Genomic DNA, 20,477 nt, shown 5'->3' with positions numbered 1-20,477 from the left:
AGATGGAAGCTCGGGGGATCGCTGCTTCCATCTGACAAGAACTTCGTATCTAAGGAAAAACATCCCCAATACCTGGATAGCCTTGCTCCAAAATGCCCTGTTTTCACTCAGTAAACATGCCACTTGGGTTGCTAGGGAGCAAGACTTCACTTCGTCTTTACGGTGGCGTTTCACTGATTCACTCCCAGTTCTCAGGGCGCACCAGAGCGCCTCTGTGCCCCTGACCGCCTGGCTGTCCTCACCGCCAGCAACTTTTGCCACCTTCCCGTTCCTCTCCGCCTTCTCCGGCGGCGGCGGCAGACGCCCGAGGCGCACCGCACGCCTGGCGGGGAGCGGCAGCGCCCCTCCGCGGCCCCGGGTTCCTCTCCCGTGGGGGCACCACAACCGTCCCCCCTGCGGCGAGGGCCCGGGAGCGGCGGTGACGGGACGAGGCCGGATCGGGCGCAGCCACCTCACGCGCGCGGCGCCAGAGCAACGGTCGAGGCGCCGCCTTACAGCTCCTGCCCACAACCAAGATGGCGGCGCGGGAGCTCGTCAGCACGAGGCCGCTCTACCCTCCCGCGCCTGCCTCTATGACTGGCGGCGGGCGCAGCCACGTGACGCTTTCAACCGCGCTGCGCGGGACCTGCGCCGGGAGAGAGCGAGGCCGCGGCGGGGACGCGCGGGCGATCAGGTGACCCCTCCCGCCAACGGCCCCAACGGCCGTCCCCTCCGCGGGGCGCCCGGAGCGCGGCGGGGGGCGGCAGCCGGGCGCGGGCCGGGGCCCCCGACGTCGGGGCGCCCGAGGGCTGCGGGGCCCCGGTAGGCGAGCGGAGCGGCGGCGCGGAGCCCGGGGCACGGTGCCGGGCTGCCCGCGCCCGGCCGCCCTGCCGCCGCCGCCGCCGCCCCGGGCGGCGCTTTCGGGGCCTGCGAGCGGGCGGCGCGGAGCCGCTGCCGCGGCGGCCCCTGGGGGCCCTGGGGCGTCTTGGCAGCTGCCCCCAGCCGCCGGCGAGACACCTGCGTGCGGCCCAGTGGAAACAAGCGGCCCTTTGCCGTCTGCCTCCTGCACCTTCGTGCTGCGTTGCTCTTCCTGTGCCGGCTTCTCGGCTTGTGCTCTTGAGCATGGCTCTGGGAACATGGACGGGAGCCTGTGGGAGGCTTAAAAATCCAGAAGTTTTGTTCAATTCCCAAATGCATAACGATAGCAAGATTGATAATTTGGGGATTTATTGGTTGACCTGCAAGCTTGTAAAGAGCCTTAGTTCTTTCCAGGGAACAAGCCTGTTAGTTGCTGCAAAGACAGTTAGGGAGGTGTGCTTTTACAAGTCGTAAAGCTGCTCGGTACAAAAGTTAGGATTATTCCATCACTAGGGCCAGAAAAAACATAATTGCTGTCTCTAGTGTGTAAAGACATCTGTTATTTAAGCAAATTACTTTTGAAAACGGCATTTAAGCAGTGAAGTGCTCCAAGAGATGTATCATGTTGAAATGGTATTTAGCATTTTTACAGAGTTTGTTTCAGGTGCTTTCTTAGTATTGCCAAATTCTCTCAAGGCCTTGTGAGCTAAGTAGCTGAGTATTATCATTTTTGTTACAGAAGGGGAAATAGAGGCAGTAGAAATAGATAACTTCCCAAAGTTACTCAGCCAGTATTTTAGGTCTAGGATTATAGCTGAAGATAAATTAAATATCAGCCATTTACCCTGTTTGGGTCTCTGATGCTTTGCCCTTGACCATGTGCCAAAAGCATGCAGCAGCAACAACAGGGAAATCCAACACTTGTTTTCTTGTCTATCTTATTAAAGCAACCAGAAACAAGTTCTATTTCACAGTCGTTATGATGCCACAGATTCTTCTGGAATGCATTAATTATGTTCAAGGGCCTTTTAAAGCCATACTCCAGAAATTATAAATGTTGAAAAAAAAATCCCAACATGACAGTGAATTCTAAGGCTAACAAGTATGATATTCTGGCATTCAAGTTAGCCTTTTTTATGGTACCTTTTATTCTGAAGGACAAAGTTGTACCCTTTGCATTAGGGAAAACTGTCACAAGTGACATGAATGCCAGCATAAGGACACCAGTATACAAAGAAAGAGTCTATTGTGCTCCCTGTCTAGCTCATTTTGCTTTTATTTCCCATACAGGACTCCCTAATTCTTGACTTGGGCTAAGCAGTCATAGGCTGTTGATTCTACTAGAGTCACCAAAGTGATTTGCAAATACTGCCCATGAGCTGAGTCTTTATACAGGCAACACTCCCTCTCAGGTAAGGGTCCAATGTCAGCAGAGCACCATATCTTGAGCTATAATCCTAGACTGCAAATATTGGCTGAGTAGCTTTGGGAAGTGCAGGCATCCAGCATAGCTCTCAGAGGGGAGGGAAAATTCTGGCTGTTGACATTAGCATCTTGTGTTATGGTAATCTATTGGAAGAGACTAAGTTATTAACAAAAGCCTTATTTTAATGTTATAGCATTAAGCGGTTAATTGTGCTATGTGCACAGTGAACTCAGCCTGCCCTTCTATAGCAAACACACCACAGAAGTCCTTTCAGGGACTTCTTTAGCAACCAAAACAAAAAACAGAAGCAAGGTGTTATTCACCCTGGAAAGTTTTCTTTTAAGTCAGCAAAGTTTCCAAAAATAAAATAGTTTGGTACTTGTAGTGAAAATTCCTTTCAGAGAAAAAACTTGTGTCTGTTGTTGCATTTCAGCTAAAGAGTAGCGATTGAAAACCTTCCTTTTTGAATAAATAACTATACAAGCAGATAGAAAAAGAGAAAACACAGCTGTTCCTTCAGTGCCTGTAGGCAGAATAATCTTCACAAACCCCTCCCCTCAGTTTGAGTCTCATTTTGCTTTCATCAGCTGGAGACAGGGGTTTGGGGTTTTTTTTTTTCAGTCCTCTTTCACAAAGCAGCAAGTTTGCTCCTTATTTTCTCCTGCTGGTCTTGGAAGTGAGTTTGTTAGACTGAATTAGGAAGCAGATGAGAAGAGGTTTGAAAGTACTTCCAGAGGAAAGAAGCTATAGGAACCTTATTGCTGACATCCGTAGGTGAAGTGGAATAAAGTTAGAGCTCTCTGTCTCTCCTGCAGGTCAGACTATTACTTTATATATAGTATACATGGTATATATTGTTTATATAGCAGAGATTCTTCTGAGGTTGTGTTTCACAGGGTGAACTGAGAGCTCCGTATATCCCAGGGGGCCACTCCTCCCCGAGCACACACACACAGACACATTGCTGCATGAGAAATTCTCCGTACTCTCTCAGAGAGGGCACAGTGAACCATCCCTGTCCCATTACTTACCCATTTAAGAATAATTATTGAAACTTGGGCTTAAAGAGCCTTCTAAAGGCATTTTAGTCAATCCCTCTGCCAGACAGCCAGATCAATTTTACCAAAAGTTTCTCTGACCTGTTCTGAATATTTCCAAAGTCTACAATATGCATCTCCTTCCACTTACAGAAACCTCAACTCATTGGTAGGCAAATTTATGATCTCATAAAAGTTGATATACATCCGAATGACAGTTCCTCTTAGCTCAGAAACACTTTTCCTAAATTGCTCTCCTCAAGTCTGTCTTGTTAATATAAAGTCCAGGGCACAATCAATCATCACCATCCCATCACGTTGACTGTTTAAGAATGATTACTGAAAATTGGGCTTAAAGAGCCTTCAGAAATGATCTAGCCATACGCAAACATGTCAGATTTTCACCTAATTTTAAAGAAAGGCAGAATCATATGCCTTGTACAAAAAGAAGCCAGCGTTTCTGGAATACGGAATGGGCAGGTATTTCAGACACTGCAAGGGTAACTGTATTACAGGGTGGTGGTGTTCTGCAGTTGTTTTGCAAAAAGCAAATTTGATATTAACATAATAAGAGGGAAAATGCAAGGGAGATGGAGATTACCAGACACTCAGGACAGACAGTAGGATGTTACAGTCTATTGAGCTGCTGGCCAAAGTATCCCGTACAGAAAATTAATAATTTTCAGTCATATTTTGAGAACTGATACCACTCCTCTCTGCCTGAAGTGAGGAAATAAGAATGCCAGGAAATGTTATGTGAATCAGCTAAATGCTCCTGTTGTTTCAAACCAAGCCTGTCTTAATAAGATGTTTTATAGTGCTCCACTGGTGACTCTAACGATAAACTCCAGTGTTTTAAGACTGTCTAAAAAATTACAAGGATTTCCAATGGTTGAAGGTGTCCTGTTCTGACAGTGCAAAGCTTTAAGACTCTAACTGAGAACAGAACAACAGGAATAACATGTCTTCACTATATGTTTAAGAAAAATAAAGTTATATTCTGTGCAGAACGCTAAACAGATTCCCCGCTTATAATGACTAGAAATACAGAAGGACTTTCATAGACAGGGTTGAATCAGCTGACAGCTACCAAAGTGATCTTAATATCCGCACTGAAATTACGACTGGAAGTTTAAAACAATGATAGCACCTTTTCAATACAATTGTGCTCTGGGGAAAGCAATTTTTTCTGCCTCCGAGTTTTAGATCATTCAGTGCATTATAAATCACGTCTCCACAAAACTGTGCACAAAGGATAAGCCCTTCTAGTAAATCTCTCCCTTAACTATTGCGTGTCACACCTGGAAAAAATGTGGCTTTTGAAGGTATAATACATGATGTGTTTTGATGTCATGAGCTGTGGAATTCTAAACTTGGGTTTGTGCAAAGAACATGCAGCAACATCAGTTTGTTCCTTGAAGGATCCATTTTAAAATGTTTGTGCATAGGTTTTTAATCAGCTCTATTTCAAGAAAATACCCACCAAATCTGAAAGGCCGGTGTGCCTTCAGGACTTCTTTTCCGCAGGCCTCACTCAGCCAATCCTATTAGGCATTGCAGATCTGTGACATATAAAGTTTTGTAAGAACAGGCTGTTCACCAAGGGATAAAATCTTTCCTGCGTGGCAATAGCTGATGGAGTGCAGGTGTATTTGTCTCTCAGAAGGCTTGGCACCTGCGGTCTTGCAGGAGTGGTCTTACAGGACCACAGATGGGTTCTCCAGGTACAAAGGCAATGGCTGACCCATGAAGACATACCAGATCAGCTAGCCTCTTTCTATTCTTTATTGTAAGATTGTGCTTTTGTCATTAAAGGGTTTCTTTTCTTCAAAGGTAGACTAAAGGTGGCGGCTTGGCTTCCCTGGGTGTAAGCCTTAAATCTGGGTGTGCTGATGGATGTATTTGTGTGAGGTGCCAGAGAGAATTTATACCCAATGAATAAAACCTAGTGCTTTCTTTCCACTCACAGACACTAGGAAATAGCTTTTGTTCAGATACCAGTATGGTAACTCTGTGGGAAAATGTTTGAAATCATTTCAAACCAGGATTCCTTGTGGTTGTTAGAGGTTGGGGAAGTAGATTGGAAATGAGCAGTTTAGTAACTGGCCATAGCTACAATACTTCTGTTGCCGATTTATTTTTTTCCTATATTTCTTTTGTCCCAGTCTGACTTGCCTGCAAGTGTCTTTGCTTAAGGAGATGAGTGACTTTGCCTGTTCTATTGATAAGAATAAATTACTAGCAGCTAATTTATGGTGCTCACAAAAGTGCCTTTGACGTGGTGCTCTGTTGTTCAGTTAATTGGGTTGTCAGGCAATGTTACTGGTTATTATATAGTTATCTCTCCCAGAATATTGGCCTGCTTCAGGGAAACAGAGAAAATCTTGTAGATTTCCAGTTCCCAGGATATCATGAAGACTCTGAGTAAGAAGGAAATAAGCATTCATCTGGATAGTAGTGACTGTAGAAAGAACATTTTGACTGCTATGGTTTGATCTTCCATCCCTAATTTCTGTAAAAAGAAAATAACTTTTCGTCTGAAACTGCAAGTTCAGGGGGGTTGGTGGTAGCCAGCATTCACAGAAGCTTAAAGTGTGGGAAAACAGTGAGAGTCAGAATCTTATCACTGGCTTTCCGATGACTGAAATGGAAGCTCACCTTTTTCTGCATATGTTGCAAAGATGACAAAGGTCACACTGCTAGAGGTATGACTCATTTAAAACACACACAAACAACAAACAGGCAGCTGGAAGGTATTTTTACACGTGGTGATTTTTACTGCCAGCTTTCACACTTGCAGGCCATGACATCTGCAAAAGTGAGAAAAATGCCAACAAAGGATCCTCATGAGGTTGAAAAACAAAAGCAGCAGCACAGTGGTCAGGAGTTCACTTGGAGGTTTGGTTTTTGCATGAAGAGCTTCTACTTAAGAGTGTTTAGTCTGTTGGTTTCCTCTAATGCTGTGAAATGCGAATTTCCTCATTCAAATTACAGGAGGTAAAGAAACTTTTTAGCTTAAAAGGGAAACAGCAAACAAATAGCCTTGTCTGACGTTGCCTTCTCCTGGCTGTTGTTGCAGAGGTGCTGTGGTTGAATACGTCTGTTGGTCATCTAGTAGTACAGCGTTGATAACTGATTGTTCTTGTTTTCTTCTTTAGTTACTGGATCTAGATGAGTGGAAGGGTCGATATTAATACATAGCTGCAGGAGAGTTTAGGTGATTAGGCAGCTTTTGCATTTAGCTCCGATCATGGTTAAAACTGGAGTAGTTCTTCTGTCAGCATGTTTCACTTTTTGTGGCCAGCTGTTGTGATGGTCTTTGCTCATTTTTCTCCCTGCCTCAAGGGAGCGGTCCTGACATAGAGATACGGGAAGAGATGGTCCTTCAGGTAGCTAAATCTGTATCTTTTCAAAGCCCTGAAGAGTAGAAGAGCACAGAGTGGGCTTATTACGTGGGGAATCGTTGTAGCAAGAAGCAATGTGTGATGCCATAGACCCAGCAGAGCACTTTCACATAAGCCTTTGTCGCAGCTTTTTCCTTCCATATCAAGAACCAAATCACTGGAGCCTCAATATGACCATAGCCAGAGGCAGGTCTGGCTGACCTGGGTGTGCTCCTCTGGCCAGCCACAAACAGAGGAGTGCAGGCATGTTGCTATGGACTTGAGATGGTAGCCAATGCAGTGCAGGGTTTAATGGACTCTAAGATACATCTGCTGGCAGGCTGTTGGGCTTTGGTTGTTTCTAGGCCCCTTAAGAGCTGCGTTGAATGTGATTGGAGTGGTTCTGCTTATATCTTGCTAGCTATGGAAGTGTCATCCGAGGAAATCCTGAACCTTCTTGATGCCCATGGGACTCATTTCTCAGCAGCCCACAAGACTGCTCCACATGAAGTCAGGGAGTTGTACAGTTGGGAGCATGATGTAAGCTCTATAGACGATGAGCATGTCAGTTCCTGTAGATGCAGGGCTAATTTTCTTTCTCAGGAAGAACTCAGGGCTTATACTGAGAGTTTGTTCACCCAGCAGCTTTATAGGCCCAAGGGGGAAGAAATAGTTAAGGAGTGGCTTTTCTCCACCAGGTTCAGTCCAGGCCTGGTAATGATAGCTGAACAAGGGCTGTGGGCAGCCCCATTCTGCCATTGCTTGTGTAGGAGGTCTGTGATTCTTAGCACTCCCCTGAGAGTTTTGGGTTATCAAGCGCCCCTTGTTGCAGCTGCAGAATGGCTCATTTACCAAGCACAACAATGGGCTCCTGTTTGGGCAGGATTCCACTGGCAGTCTGTGCCTGACCTGGAGACCTTTGATATTTTGGCTGGCAGACTAGTTGTCTGTGCCCTGCTTGGTATTTTCCTGTGAAATCCACTCTAGGTTGTCTTTTCTCCAAGAGGCATTACCCTTCCTCCCCATCGTTTTTGAGTGCAGGCATCACCGCAAATGCTCTTAGCTGGAAGGTCCACCCCTTTCTGCAGTGAGCAAGCAAACCCACTACCCAACACTTGCTTGCCGGGCAGCACAGCATTCCAGCTCAGGAGGTGTCTCTGAGGTCCTGCAGCTGGACACATCTGCATTTCCAGCTTTAGTTTATGCTACTCAGGGGAGGGGGGGTTACATGTATAGTACAGCTGCGTACTGTCAGTGTCAACACGAGCAGGAGAGACCCAAGAGACTGAGTTGCTTTGGGCTGGTATTTCCTCATACTGCTACTTTTTGCAGATATCTTTGACTGCTTTTACCCAGGGATGGCATGTCACGTTGGAGGGGTTCGTGAATTGTTCTGATGGGAAGCATACTTTTGCCTATACCATGCATACCTTTTGATCATGTTGATCTTTTGATCGAGTTCTTGCCTTTGAAATTACATGGAGTTTTCTTTTTCCCCTTATTTTTTAAAGAAAAAGGTTTAAAGAGATATGGCACTTGAGAGAATCATTCGAGAGACACTGACACGCTTCATCCAGTCCCACATCCCTGCTGCAGACCTCAGGTATGTCTAGATAGGAACATCTAAGATCATCATTTGAGCTTTAATTCTGTATTAATTGCCCCTCTGCACATTATGCTGAGCTCCAAGTGGAGCATTGTAACTTTCCTATCTTTTGTGTTGCTTTTCCTTAAATCTGATTCAGGATACACCTGGTCCAGTGTGAATGCTTGAGCAACCATCATTTAGCATTACGATTTAGCATGTCATTTCTTTGATAACCAAGATTATTAATTTCCTGTCTAATAGTATGCATTAGAATATGGAATTCGCTTCATTCCACAGTGTTCCCAAAAGGCTTTGTGAACAGCACAGTGCTACACCAGGGCTCTCCCTATTGCAAACTCTGCCTGCAGGCAGAAATACAGCCACCTTGAGGTTGGAACACAGCAGCTGTTTTTGCAGCTGGTGGCAGCAGTGACACAAGTGTGGGACAGCAAGAAGAGAATGCTGCATCCCATAGAAATTGCAAGTTGACAAGAGTATAATTAGATCACCCGAAACACCAGTCAACATTGAAAAGTCAAAGTTTGAGCACTTGCAATATTTCAGCTCAGCTGAAGTACCTACAAGTAGCACAGCCTCTGGCCACATGCTGGGGCATTCCTTCAGTGCTGCCCAGGAACAGGATGGCATGCAGTATTTTCTGCAGTATCCTGTATTATCCCTAAACGTTTCCCACTCAACCACTGACTACCTGCTACCTGGCTTTCCTACTGAGATCTGTGCATAAGATAAGAGACAGGCCACAAAGGTCCTTCTGCTGCTCTATTTAGAAAGACACAAGGTTAGAGGGAGGAGGGGGTGGAGAGAGAGAGAGAGAGAGAGAGAGGGAAAATGGGCCTGTTGACCCTGCTTCCATGTCCTGTGTTCTCTCTGTCTCCAGTGGAATGGATGATGTTTTTTTCTCCTACATCACGGGTGTCCTGGAAGAGCTGGGCTCACCAGAGTCCTCTGAAGAGAACTTTGACATGGACACCTTTGTGGAAATGATGGAGGCATATATTCCTGGTTTTGCAGAAATCCACAGGTGTGTGAATGTGACTGTTTGGTATGTGCATGCCATGCTTTGGGACCTAGACCCAAGTGCCTCAATACCATAAACTCTTTCTTACAGCCAGATCAGGATGTATTAGTACTGAACCTGTGCCGTTCTGTTTAAGTCAGACTTTGCCTGGATACACAAATGCTAATCCCACTATAGTTTGCAAGTAGGTCCTGGGCCATCTGAAATGCCAGTCTGTGACACTGGGCTTCACAACAAGCCCTGTCTTTCTAGAAAGAGGTAGCCAAGTAGGATGGGCTAGTGCTTGTGTTCCTCACTAATTACACAGTTTCTGTCTCTTGCAGTGGGGATGTTTGCGAAATGATGTTCTCTCTCTCAGAAAGGCTTGGTGAAGCTCGCAACAAAGGTGAGTTACACAGGGAATTTCAGCACAAGAAGTATATTCTGCACCTGCTTTCAGTCTTAGTGTTTGGGGTTGAGGAATGTCACAGAATAAAACACAATCTTGTTTGCAACGTTTAGGATCTCATAGGGTAGCCTGAATTGATTGACAGTTCTTTTATACTGTTCAGTCTGGTTTTTGAGATCCACACATGGGAGGTTTACATCACATGGAATACTGTCCAAGACATACAGGGTGGGGAGGGAGGGTAAAATACACTTGACCAGATCTCCAACCACCTCTCAGAGCAGATCCAGAGTACTGAAGAAGAAATGGCAGGTACGGGGCTGCTGGTCAAAGTTCAGTAGGTTATTTCTGAAGGTGGGGATTTGTGCCTGTCTCTGTAGCCATATGCCTAAGGCCATATGGGCAGCCTGTGTCAGGTGCATCATCAAACAGAGAATCCAGCTGATGATTTGTATCACTTGTAGACTTCAGGCATCCTCAAAACTCACTTCCTGTTCACCCATGAATCCTGGTATTGATGCAGAATCACTGGTGGGGTATGCAGGACTGCAGAAGACTGTACCATCCTAGTGGTCCTTTCTAGCCTCAGTGTTCACAGATCAGCTGAACTGCTACATTAACCAGCTTCAAAAGCTACTTCCCACCAGAGAACAGATAGGTCAAGTGCCTGGGCATGAAACCTTTCAGGGCATACTAGTCTGGGTTTTGCTCATCTGGCAACATCACTGCTTTCCTATCAGGAGTAGTGTAGAACAGAGTCCTGTCTTTTATCCTGCTTATTACTTTCCTGTACTTAACAAAACCTACTGCTCTGGTCCCCTCCATCCTACCCTTTGAGGATCCTGATATAGCTTGTGTGTGGAAGGACAGCATCATCTCAGTTTACAGGTGACAAAACAGAGGTGAAATGATTCTTCTTAGAGTGACACAAAAAGAACCCGTATCAGAGATGAATCAGAGTAACCTGATCACAGGATGTGCTTTGTCTCACACAGCACAAGAACCACCACTGTGTATTCCCAAATTTAAAATCAAAGCCACACCTGGTTCACAGTTAGAGAGAACAGCAGGGAATTCTTAAAAACATGACAAAAAAAATGCCTTAAGTATCCACAACCAAACATTAGAAGCCCAGAGAATTCACAGCTAGAATTGTATTCAGAAGCAGCCCCTGGTAAGGCCTGGAAATGCAGAGCTGAGGCACTCCAGCATGTGTCAGTTCTGCCTTCCTGCAGGTCAGTGTAATTAGAGCTGCAGCTGTCCCTACCAAAGGCAGGAGGAGCAGTACTGCTTTCCCCTCTTGTCACTTAAGAAGGGTACAACGGAATGGATGATATTTTTTCAAATCAAAAGGGTACAGGACACACTAGCAATTTCATACTAACAGAAAGCCCAGAGCTCTTGCATTTGTGGGGCTGTTCCTCAATAGATATCACTGTGTCTTTAAGAGAAACCTGGCCAAAAGGCTGTGGAGGGCAGGAGTGAAGCAACTTCTGAAGACCTGACCCAGGGACAGGAGCCTGCAACGGGAGCCTGCAACGGAAAACGTCTGCGCACTTTGACAGAGGGAGCTGAGGCCCAGGTACGACCACCCCACAGAGGAGCAGAAGCACTGGGGGCAGGGTCACCCAGCACCAGGTTACCAGCATCTCCTAAGGGCATTTTCTGGCTCTGAAAGGTATCACAGCATAGGCTGTGACACAATTTCACTGGTGTCTGTGATCTCCTCCATTACGTGGCCTCAACAGGTCTGTGTCACTAACTGGAAAAAGAAAATTATCTGTTGCCAGAAGAGTATGAGCCATCATTGGCTCATCCTTCCAAGCCACTGAGGTAGTGGCTGGGGGCTAATGAGAGCCTGTCCCAGTGCCCTCAGAGATCCAACAGCAGTGCAGTAGGGATGCCTCTGCAGCCCTAGCCAGGCTTCACCGTGCTTGCACCATGTTCCCCCAGGCTTGCTTTACAGTTTGAGCTGGATCACACCATTTCTCTCCCCAGCTATCAAGCTGCAGCCTGCACAAGAACTAGGCACATTTAGGTGTCAGTCCTGGAGACTCAAGTCCCACCATCAAGCAGCCTCCATGCTATGTATTTCTTGAGCCACAGAGCACTGAGTCATTGACACAGCAGTCCTGATCTTGTAGCACCATTCAGCATGACCTGCGCTACAGGCATTGCTACACCTGCCAGACCCCCATCTCCTCCTCCCAAGCTCTGCTTGCTGTTTCTCCAGTGTGGATTTCTTCCTGCTCTGCCAGGAGGGACTGTTGCCTTCTGATATAGCCATAGGGCACTGTGCCTAGCCACTCCTTCCTTTCCTGATCAAAGCATGTATAACTTTACAGGGAGGGGAAAATCGAGCATTGGCACCACAGTGCCCAGAACATTCGCTCCTGGGAAAGCAGGGCCACACAGATGAGCCAGCCCACAGAAGTCCTACCTTAAGGAAATACAGGGGGAAAGAGATTAAGGAAGAACAGTGTTTTGTCCTGCCAAAGATCAGTCCCATAGCAGCTTCAGGAAGGGGATTTAGTTACACTTGTAAGGAGTGACAGCTTTCAGCTAAGTAAGAATGAAGGTGAATTTCCTGACTTAATGCAAAACCAGAGGGACCCTTTTCAATAACCATCTCCCCTCTACATCCCCAGCTTAGCCCATGCTTCTCTTACTCTAACTAGGAAGACGGTGACTTGAAGGATGGGGTGGAGCTGCTACTAGAGATGTTCCCTGCCTGTACCGTGGGCCAGGCGGAGAAGGCACTGTCCATGGCCTTGGGGAACTTGGAGGAGGCAGTGCAATTAATTGTGGAGGAGAAGGTGGAAATCGTCACAGCAGGCGTGAGCATGAAGGTATCGTACTCTGAACTAGATGGCACCAGGCCAAAGAGCGGCGCAGTGCTCAGATACATATGTGTATGCCAGCTGTTTACTGCAAGCTGAAACTTTGACTGTGGGAACTTTCCACTCTCCCAGCAATGAGCCAGGAAGATCACGCAAAACACCACCCCCTCTCCCTCTCCTGGCTCTCTGGAGGACAGGCTGTGCCCACAGCCAAGCCAGCACCCCAGAGAAGCTGCATGTCTGGCATCCACTTTCCCACATGGGTTGGCAATGCTGCATCAGCAACTGGATTCAGCTGAGCTAGCAGGGGGAGCTGTACACCGCAAGTGTTTTGCTACTCACACACCTGCTTTGTCTCCTTCCAGGAACTGGCACGGTCCCGCAGAACACCCAATCACGAGGAATTAAAACAGGTTATCTTGCAGAAGTAAGTATCTGGCAGCAAGGATTCCCTTGTAGACTTATTCTATTATTTGCAATAAAAGAAGATGCAGCAGGTCAGGGCAGATGACCAAAGTCAGAATGACAGTGTTATCTATAAAGAGCTTGGACTACATGAAGCTTAGAAAAGATGCCATGAAGCCAATTTGGGTATAGCTGAAACATTTCTGAGCATAAATATAATCAGTGGGTGGGAAAACAGGTTTGGACTTCCCTGCTTCTTTTAGGGCTCTGGTATACAAGCAAGTTACCTGCATCAGCTGGGGCACAGCAACTGGCTGTTTGTGAGACTTCAACCTGCTACAGATGTACAGTAAGTCACAGTATTGTCAGCTGAGGTCCCAGTTAAAAGTTCAAGGCACAAACATCATGCTGCAGCTCAGGTAACACATGGTGACTTGTGGAATTACAGCAGCTCATTCATATCTCAGTCCTTGGAGACCAAAGAAGGCTAAAGATTTCTTTAAGGGACTGTCTGTACAGCAACACTGCGAAGATTAAATCTCAGTCACTGAAGGTGTGAATTCAGTGTTTTTAAAGAATCCTCTCTGAAATCCCCCTATAGACTTCCTGGGAATGAAAATGGCTTTAGATTGGTTTAGCTTTATTCACTTCCAAAAGCACTTTAATTCTCAGTAGGAGAACACATACTGGGGTTTAATCTATCTGCTTTAAGATCTCAGCTTTCATGAGTGTCCTCCTGTGGGCATGCAGACTCCACATGTCTATCCAGCTGTGTCTTTTCCACCACTTTACATCCTCCCCAGTGACAGAAAAAAAACAGCTGATGGTCTAGGGAAGATAAAACAAGGCAGAATGGCAAACTGAATTAACAATTCCTGTTCTTGCCTGTCTTATGTGCAGGCTTGTTTCAGAGGAGCACATAACAGAACAAAAAGTACCACCTGCCAGTTATGTTTCTGGGAACTTCACTTTAATGACATTTTGGCAACATCCTGTGCTTTAAACATCACTCAAGCACAGGTACAGAGAGCAGATCATCATAGTTGAATATATACAGGAGCAACTATATTAATTACTGAGGAAAAAGTCACAGTCAGTTGCACTGTCCCCCTATTAAACCAGCTCCAAAGTCTCAAGAGCAGTAACTCAGCAGTACAGCAAGCAAATATTTGGGCCCTGGTGTGTCAGTCACATATGGAATGAGGTGATGCTTTTATGAAGTTGCTTCCAGCTCAAACCCATTTCCTAGTCAGTTAGGACATGGAGTTTTAAAGGCACACCATCTCCTTTGGGCAGAAGCAGCCAGCTCAGCCCTGTGCAGTGTGGATCTTACCTTTGTCTCCTTCAGCTGCCATCACTCAGGCTGAAAAGGAGCAGAGCTGCCCAAATACCAGACTAGACCTCAACACTTCTCTTCATTCAACAGGGGCTATCTACATTGTCTCAGCATTTTTGATACCATTCACTAACATCCATGGATGCTACTCCAGGAGAATCCTTCTGGATTCTTACCAGAAGGATAGCACACTTCTTTCCTGTTTCATACAGAGGGAAACCTTAAGTGTCCTAGCTGCAATCTAGGCAAGTAGTACACATTGCACAGCCACAAACCATCCAGGGGAGAGAAGACATAGGCTCTGAGCAGCTCTAGGCAATGCATGTTGCAGTATTTGCTAAACGCTTCTTGTGTTTCAGATACATGATGGTGGATAGTGCAGAAGATCAGAAAACACATCGGCCAGCTCCACCAAAAGAGGTGAGAAGAGCAGGCCCAGCTCACCGGCATTTTGAAAGTCCATTGGCTACAAGGTCTAAAAAGCTGACTGCAAGCCCAAAAAGCAGAAGGGCAGTTGCAAGGAAGGAACATTCACATGGCCACTAGGCAGCAAAGAGGAAAGATTAGTTTAGCTAAGAGGTGCTGCAAGGTCTGTCAGTACTTAACCACTCCTGACTAGCATGGCTCCTGCACCCTCCCCACCAGACAACTTCCCTCCCATTTTTGACTTAGACTCTCAGCACACAGGATGGGTAACTCAGCCCATCCCAGTCTGGCTGGCCACCCCAGGGCATGCCCTGCTTGTGCTTGGCCCTTCCCCTTCCCCAGCAGTATGGCTGTCCACTTAGTGCCAATGTCTTTCTTCTCCAGGCTCCCAAGAAGCTGATCCGCTATATCGATAACCAGGTGGTGAGTACAAAGGGAGAGAGGTACAAAGACATAAAGAAGCCAGAGAGCGAGGAGATGAAGAGGACTTACATCAGCCTCAAACCAGCCAGGAAGTACAAGTTCCACTGACAGCCAGTCTCTCCTGCTCTTCAGCCTCCACCTCCCTGGCTCAGGCATAGAAGGATGGACACGTGGCACTAGTGATGAGAGGGGACTCTTCCACCCCCCACTAACTGGAACTAGCCTGGGAGCCAGGACACTGCTTTCAGCTTCCCCAACTAACCCGGCTGATAAGGAGGAGCCTTCTCTTTGTGTAGCTGTCCCTCAACCCTAGGGGCGCACCACAACAGCTGCCTGGGTCATGGGCATTCTCTGTTATTCCTTGCATGGGACATTTTTAGATCTAAGATGTGGCTTGTGCTTATGCAACAAGCTTCTTACAAGTCTGTGTGCACTGTTGCTTTAAACTGAGTGCCAGCGTTAATAAAGATCATGAGTTGGTGTGTAGTTCACAGCTGGAGAGTGCATGTGCTTTACAGACACTGCCTCCAACCCCTCCTGGGCCAAGGATAGGAACAGGGTTGCCCTCTCTTACCCTAATCACTGTCTTCATCATGCTCTCCACAAGAGGTGCCTGCTGTTTGGTTAACCACCTAGTGGAAGCAAGGGCTGAGGTTGGATTCTAGACCAGAGCTAGGCCGCCCCTGCCAACACAGCTTGCAGCATTCTATAAGCTGCAGTTGAAAATATATCCAGGGCCCCTGCCATTTCTCTCACCACTGTTGAGTGTAAAAGCCACAGCCCTGTGACATGGAGCAGGATGGAGTTTCAGTAGGCCTGGGCACTACCAAAGTATAAATCAGAATCTAGAAGCAATGAGCAGCAACCATCAACTGCTTTCAGTGACAGCATAGCTAAGTTTGGTGCATTTCCTCTAGTGAAACTGCAGCAGGAGCCCATTCCCCCAGAGTACCAGAGAACAACCCCTCCATTGCACTGGCCTAAACCAGTGCCCGTGGGCAAGCAGCTAGGCCTAGACACACACACGCTGCCTGAGCTGGGCCCCTGACAGCCCTTTGGTGCCAGCTAGCCAGTTGCTGCAGGTTGGAGCTGTGCTCGCACTGCCTCCTTCCCTGAGCTCAGAGGGGCCTGCCCTCTCCAAGAGGAGGACTGGCAGCTTCTCTCCTCTCTGCTCCAGCTGGCCTGGTTTGTTCCCAACAGTGCTTCAGGCATGCCTTGCATACCCACCCTAAGGGACAGTAGTCCACAGTCCTCATCAAACACTCTCCTGCTCTCTGGACAGCTGCCACTTAAGAGTTTTAGAATACAACAAATAATAAGTCCTGTCTACTGGCTGGTCTGGCCAAGGCCTGTTCAGCACCACGGTGTTCCTGCAAGTCACTCACTCTCTCCATGCTATTGCAGAGGGAGTTACTTTCCCAGGAGACACCATCAGAGCACACTCATGAACACCCAGTGGCTGCTAAACAGCCCCAGAGAGAAGAGTGAGCCCCATTCAGGCCAGCCTCACTGATGGGACCAACCTCTCTCTGCGTGTCTCAGCAGCAACCAGTTCTGACATCCTCCTGGGATCCCAGCATCATATCCATCCCCCCTCCCCAGCAGCAGTTCTAGATCTGGAGGTTAATGAAAGGGGCAAAGCCAACCACGTCCTGCAGGAGAACAAGGGCCCTCTGCAGTGGAGGCTCCACATCCAGCTCCACTCCACGGCCTCGGAGGATGCTCAGGCTGGACTCAGCCACATTGTGGCAGTGCTTCACCTTGAGTGAGCGCAGCTTGGGACAGTACTCGGCCAGGACCCTGCCAAGAAAGAAAGCGCACACAGGTTGTAAGCCAGGACTCCCAAGCACACAACTCGCCCTCTTCTCTACTCCCAGCAGGCCAGCACTCACCACTGCCACACACACATAGCATACTTTGGGAACAGCACCCCAACAGCCCCAGAGAGAAACTCAAGAAACTCAATGGCCAGATCAAGTCAGCTATGTCCCACGTATACCCTCTATGGCATCCCAGGGAATTTGCTGTCAGTAGCAGAACCTCCCGCTCCTGAAAGGCCTGCCAGCAGCTTCTCCCCAAAACGTAGCTCTCATTGCTTCCAGCACAAAGAAATCCAACTCTTCTTCCTCCAGGCCTCTTCTTCCCCACCCCTGTCATCCCCACCCCAGCTTCCCACATTGCTCAGTACCTGATGGAGTCATTTTTGACTCGCAGACAACCCGTGAGGTCCAGGTGCTCCAGCTCAGGGCAGCACTTGGCAATCTCCTCCACTGCCACGTCACCCACATTGGCATTGACGGCCAGTGAGACAGACTTGAGCTTGCTGCACTTCTGCGCCAGGTAGCAGATGGCTTCATCCTTCAGCTGGCGACAGGCCGTCAGGTCCACGGCCTCGAGTGCCTTGCAGTGGTCAGCCAGGCTGCGCAGGGACAGGCTGTCCACCCACTCGCAGTGAGCCAGGGAGAGCCGGCGCAAGTTGGGGCAGCTCAGCGAGATGGCCACCAGCGCGTGGCGGCTGAGCTGGGCACAGCCCTTCAGCTGGATCTGTTGCAGGTGGTGGTTCTGACCGATGACCGGGAGCAGCTCCCTGTCTGTCAGCCAGTCAGAGCAGTTCTGGAGCACCAGCTGATGCAGTACTTCGTTGTCCTTCAGCAGGTTAACGAAAGCAGCTCTAGGGATGGCAGGCCCAATCTGCATGGAGAACCCAGGAAGAATGAGGCACTCACCAGGGTTTAAAATCAGCTTGGCTCAGCATGGCCCTCATCCAGAGACTCTTCTCGCTCCTCTCTTCCAGTGTGGCACATAGGTGACCATGGTCACCTCCCCTAGCCCCAGGGCAAACCCTGCCTTAAGGCTCCCCTCCCCATAGCATCTTATGCCCAGGCTTCTGCCACTACCCTCAGGAAGCCAGAGGCTGCTCTGTCTCTTCCACCCCACTCATCACCACTGAGTTTGTACACCCATGCTGAGTTCTATGCCTCTGCTCTCCAGAAACTTTGCTGGACCACTCTTGTCTCCTCACAGAACAGCAGCCGCTCCTGCATCTCCAAGGCCCACCCAGTCTCTCCCAGGGCTTGCACAAGTTTTCCCTCAAGACAGGGCACAGCATTATCCCCTGGCAGACCCATGCCAGTGCACGCCCCAGGTGAGACCTGACAGGCTGTGCCACTCTGGAGCTGGCTGTGCTTCTGCAAGCCAGTGCCCTGTAATGGCCTGGGTGGAGCTCCAGGCACACTGCTCCCCAAAGTCTCTTGCTAAAGACAATCACATTGCTGGGCCCTGAATCACCACCTCTCCTCCCTGAGCCCATCTGTCCAGACCAACATGCGAGCCATTAACCCAAGCTCCTAAGCAGAAACCAGCCTCCTGGACAGGGGTTTCTACCTCCCACATAGCCACATGCTCCCACGTTAGCTCCGGAGCAGTGGCACATCTGAGTCTCCCCCAGCCTCAGAGCCATCCAATACCTTGCTCGAGTCAAAGCAGCGCATGTTGGCCAGATACAGCTGGATGAGAGACTGGAATGACTTGCTGACCCTTTGCAGGCTCAGGAGCTGCTGCAGTGGCAGGTGACAGAGGATATGTGGAACCAGGATGTCTTCCCAGGGCAGATCCAGGAGGCATCCCCTGGAAGGGGTCAAACTCATCATCAGTTGCCAGGGAGCCGGGCTGTGGTGAAAGCCAGGCTATATCACCTCACACCTACTGCCAGGTACCTCTAGGAGGAACAGCCAGAAAGAGAAACTCAGCAACCTCTCCCACAGCCAGCCCAAAGGGGAAAACCCCGTGGCCAGCCATCAGCAGGGCACGCTCCCGTCATGTGCATCACCTCCTCCCCAGCCTGGGATGTTCATTACTCAGGCATGAGTCCGCACACTGCACTGCCCTCCTGGAGGGCTCCGGTGAGGTTTCCCTCAGCTAGGCAAGGAGCTCCTGCCCCTCAGCGGCTGGGCAGGGAACAGCAAGGCGACTGCCGCAGCACTACCACACTAACCGCACAGTTACTGCGCCCAGCTCTCCTGTTTAAAGAGCACGCTACCTTGCGGCTAGTCTCCCGCACCCGGGACCAAGCCCCGCAGGCACTTCGCCAGGGGGGAGAAGGGGCACCTGCTCCTTCGCCCGCGGGGAGGTAGCGCTCCAGCCCCACGCAGAGCTCTGCCGCGGAGGAGCGAGGCCAGCGGCCGAGGGAGCAGCGACACAGCGCGCCGAGGCTCTGCCCCCGCAGAGATGAGGCCGCCGGGCGGCCCGCAGCCCCCAGGCCGCGTCCGGGTGCTTGGAGGAGGGCGGCGGGGCCCGGCGGCGGCAGCGGACCGCAGGGGCCCCGGCGGCCCGGCGCACCGAGCTCCTCGAGCCGCCGCCAAGAGATGCTGCTAAAGCCCGCCCCAGCGCACGCAGCACCCGGGGCCGCCTGCCGGGGCCGGGCCGGGCCCGTCCCGCCGCCCCGCCGCCCGGGGCCGCCCGCGCTGCCCCGAGGGAGCCCAGCTCCGCCCCTCGCCCCCGGGCCGGGGCACCCGCTCCGCGGCGACCCCTGAACCGCGCGGGGCCGGGCGCAAAGGCCTGCGCTGCCCCACCGAGCGCCGGGAGGCCCCCGCCCGGCACATGCGGGCGGGCGCCTCGCGTCCCCCCCTCCAGCCGCCCGGGGCGCCGGTACCTGCCGCCCCGCCGGGGCTCCGCGGGCGGCTCCATGCGCGCCGCTCCCCGCGGCGCCGGGCGTCCGCTACCGACGTCACCGCCGGCGAGCGGAAGTGAGCGCGCCCCCTGGCGGGCCGGGGGCGGGGCCGGGGCGTGCCGGGGGCGGGGCCTAGCGCACAGCCCGGCGGGCGGGGGCAGCCAGCGCACCGCCCCCGCGGGGAGGCCGGGGGCGGCCGCGGGCGGGCGGAGCCGGTAGCACCCGGCCCGCGGTGCCCTCCTGCCCGCGGTGCCCTCCTGCCGGGCTCCGGCGCTAGCAGGCGGTGCTGGGAGGGACCGCTGCCTTGGGACACGCGAGGCTTGCGGACCAGGGCCGGGACACCCCGCTGGAGCAGGCTTCGCGCTCCCATGAAAGCGACCAGACTGGGGTTCTGCAGGGCTTCCTCCCTCGGGCGGTGCCGAGACAGTCCACAGCGAAGGCGAGGATTTTGCCCAGCTACAGCCAGCTGGGAATATCCCAAGTGAGAAGGCCAGAGGCTGCCACATCTCAGGAGCTGGGATTATAAAGCCTCGCTGCCTTTCAGGGCTGCATTATCTTGGATCTCTGCACGGTGGGTCTAAGGGGTGGCTCGCAGCTACAGAGAGGACTGAGCTGAGTGCTAGGCAATGCCTGCATGATTCCTTGCTGCTAGGATCATTATGGTGGCTGCAGTTATGTGT

The 20,477-nt window shown here is 50.2% G+C and overlaps 2 protein-coding genes across 4 annotated transcripts; one reads left to right on the top strand and one right to left on the bottom strand.

Annotated features, from left to right (window-relative positions):
- Positions 1–589: 589 nt before the first annotated feature.
- On the top strand, positions 590–15,411 carry CUEDC2 (CUE domain containing 2). Of its 2 annotated transcripts, none has more exons than XM_067299978.1 (9): positions 590–673; positions 8,195–8,286; positions 9,170–9,313; positions 9,634–9,695; positions 11,147–11,280; positions 12,377–12,547; positions 12,904–12,965; positions 14,639–14,699; positions 15,090–15,411. In XM_067299978.1, the coding sequence occupies exons 2-9, from the start codon at positions 8,213–8,215 to the stop codon at positions 15,234–15,236; spliced, it is 855 nt and encodes a 284-aa protein (XP_067156079.1). In that variant the 5' UTR covers positions 590–673; positions 8,195–8,212; the 3' UTR covers positions 15,237–15,411. The 2 variants fall into 2 exon arrangements, with proteins under 2 accessions (XP_067156079.1, XP_013814299.2); XM_013958845.2 differs by lacking the exon at positions 590–673 and adding an exon at positions 8,037–8,062.
- A 34-nt stretch (positions 15,412–15,445) lies between these two features.
- FBXL15 (F-box and leucine rich repeat protein 15) lies at positions 15,446–19,858 on the bottom strand. Of its 2 annotated transcripts, none has more exons than XM_067299974.1 (4): positions 19,780–19,858; positions 18,596–18,755; positions 17,317–17,819; positions 15,446–16,928 (listed from the first exon to the last, which is right to left on the bottom strand). In XM_067299974.1, the coding sequence occupies exons 1-4, from the start codon at positions 19,812–19,814 to the stop codon at positions 16,739–16,741; spliced, it is 888 nt and encodes a 295-aa protein (XP_067156075.1). In that variant the 5' UTR covers positions 19,815–19,858; the 3' UTR covers positions 15,446–16,738. The 2 variants fall into 2 exon arrangements, with proteins under 2 accessions (XP_067156075.1, XP_067156076.1); XM_067299975.1 differs by having other exon boundaries at positions 18,596–18,846; positions 19,780–19,845.
- Positions 19,859–20,477: the final 619 nt, after the last annotated feature.

This window comes from Apteryx mantelli, chromosome 7 (genome assembly GCF_036417845.1).
Source record: "Apteryx mantelli isolate bAptMan1 chromosome 7, bAptMan1.hap1, whole genome shotgun sequence".
Classification (NCBI taxonomy): Eukaryota; Metazoa; Chordata; class Aves; order Apterygiformes; family Apterygidae; genus Apteryx; species Apteryx mantelli.
Note: the sequence above shows the minus strand (reverse complement) of the source record. Positions and strands in the feature narration are given on the sequence as shown.

Bases quoted from the DNA above. Each gene is read 5' to 3' on its own strand.
- CUEDC2 (XM_067299978.1), top strand. From the start codon at position 8,213: ATGGCACTTGAGAGAATCATTCGAGAGACACTGACACGCTTCATCCAG. The intron at 11,281-12,376 runs GTACGACCACCC...TACTCTAACTAG, and splicing joins CAGAGGGAGCTGAGGCCCAG to GAAGACGGTGACTTGAAGGA. The intron at 12,548-12,903 runs GTATCGTACTCT...GTCTCCTTCCAG, and splicing joins CAGCAGGCGTGAGCATGAAG to GAACTGGCACGGTCCCGCAG.
- FBXL15 (XM_067299974.1), bottom strand. From the start codon at position 19,814: ATGGAGCCGCCCGCGGAGCCCCGGCGGGGCGGCAG. The intron at 18,756-19,779 runs GTACCGGCGCCC...GACCCCTTCCAG, and splicing joins GAGCCCCGGCGGGGCGGCAG to GGGATGCCTCCTGGATCTGC. The intron at 16,929-17,316 runs GTACTGAGCAAT...CTTTCTTGGCAG, and splicing joins GTCAAAAATGACTCCATCAG to GGTCCTGGCCGAGTACTGTC.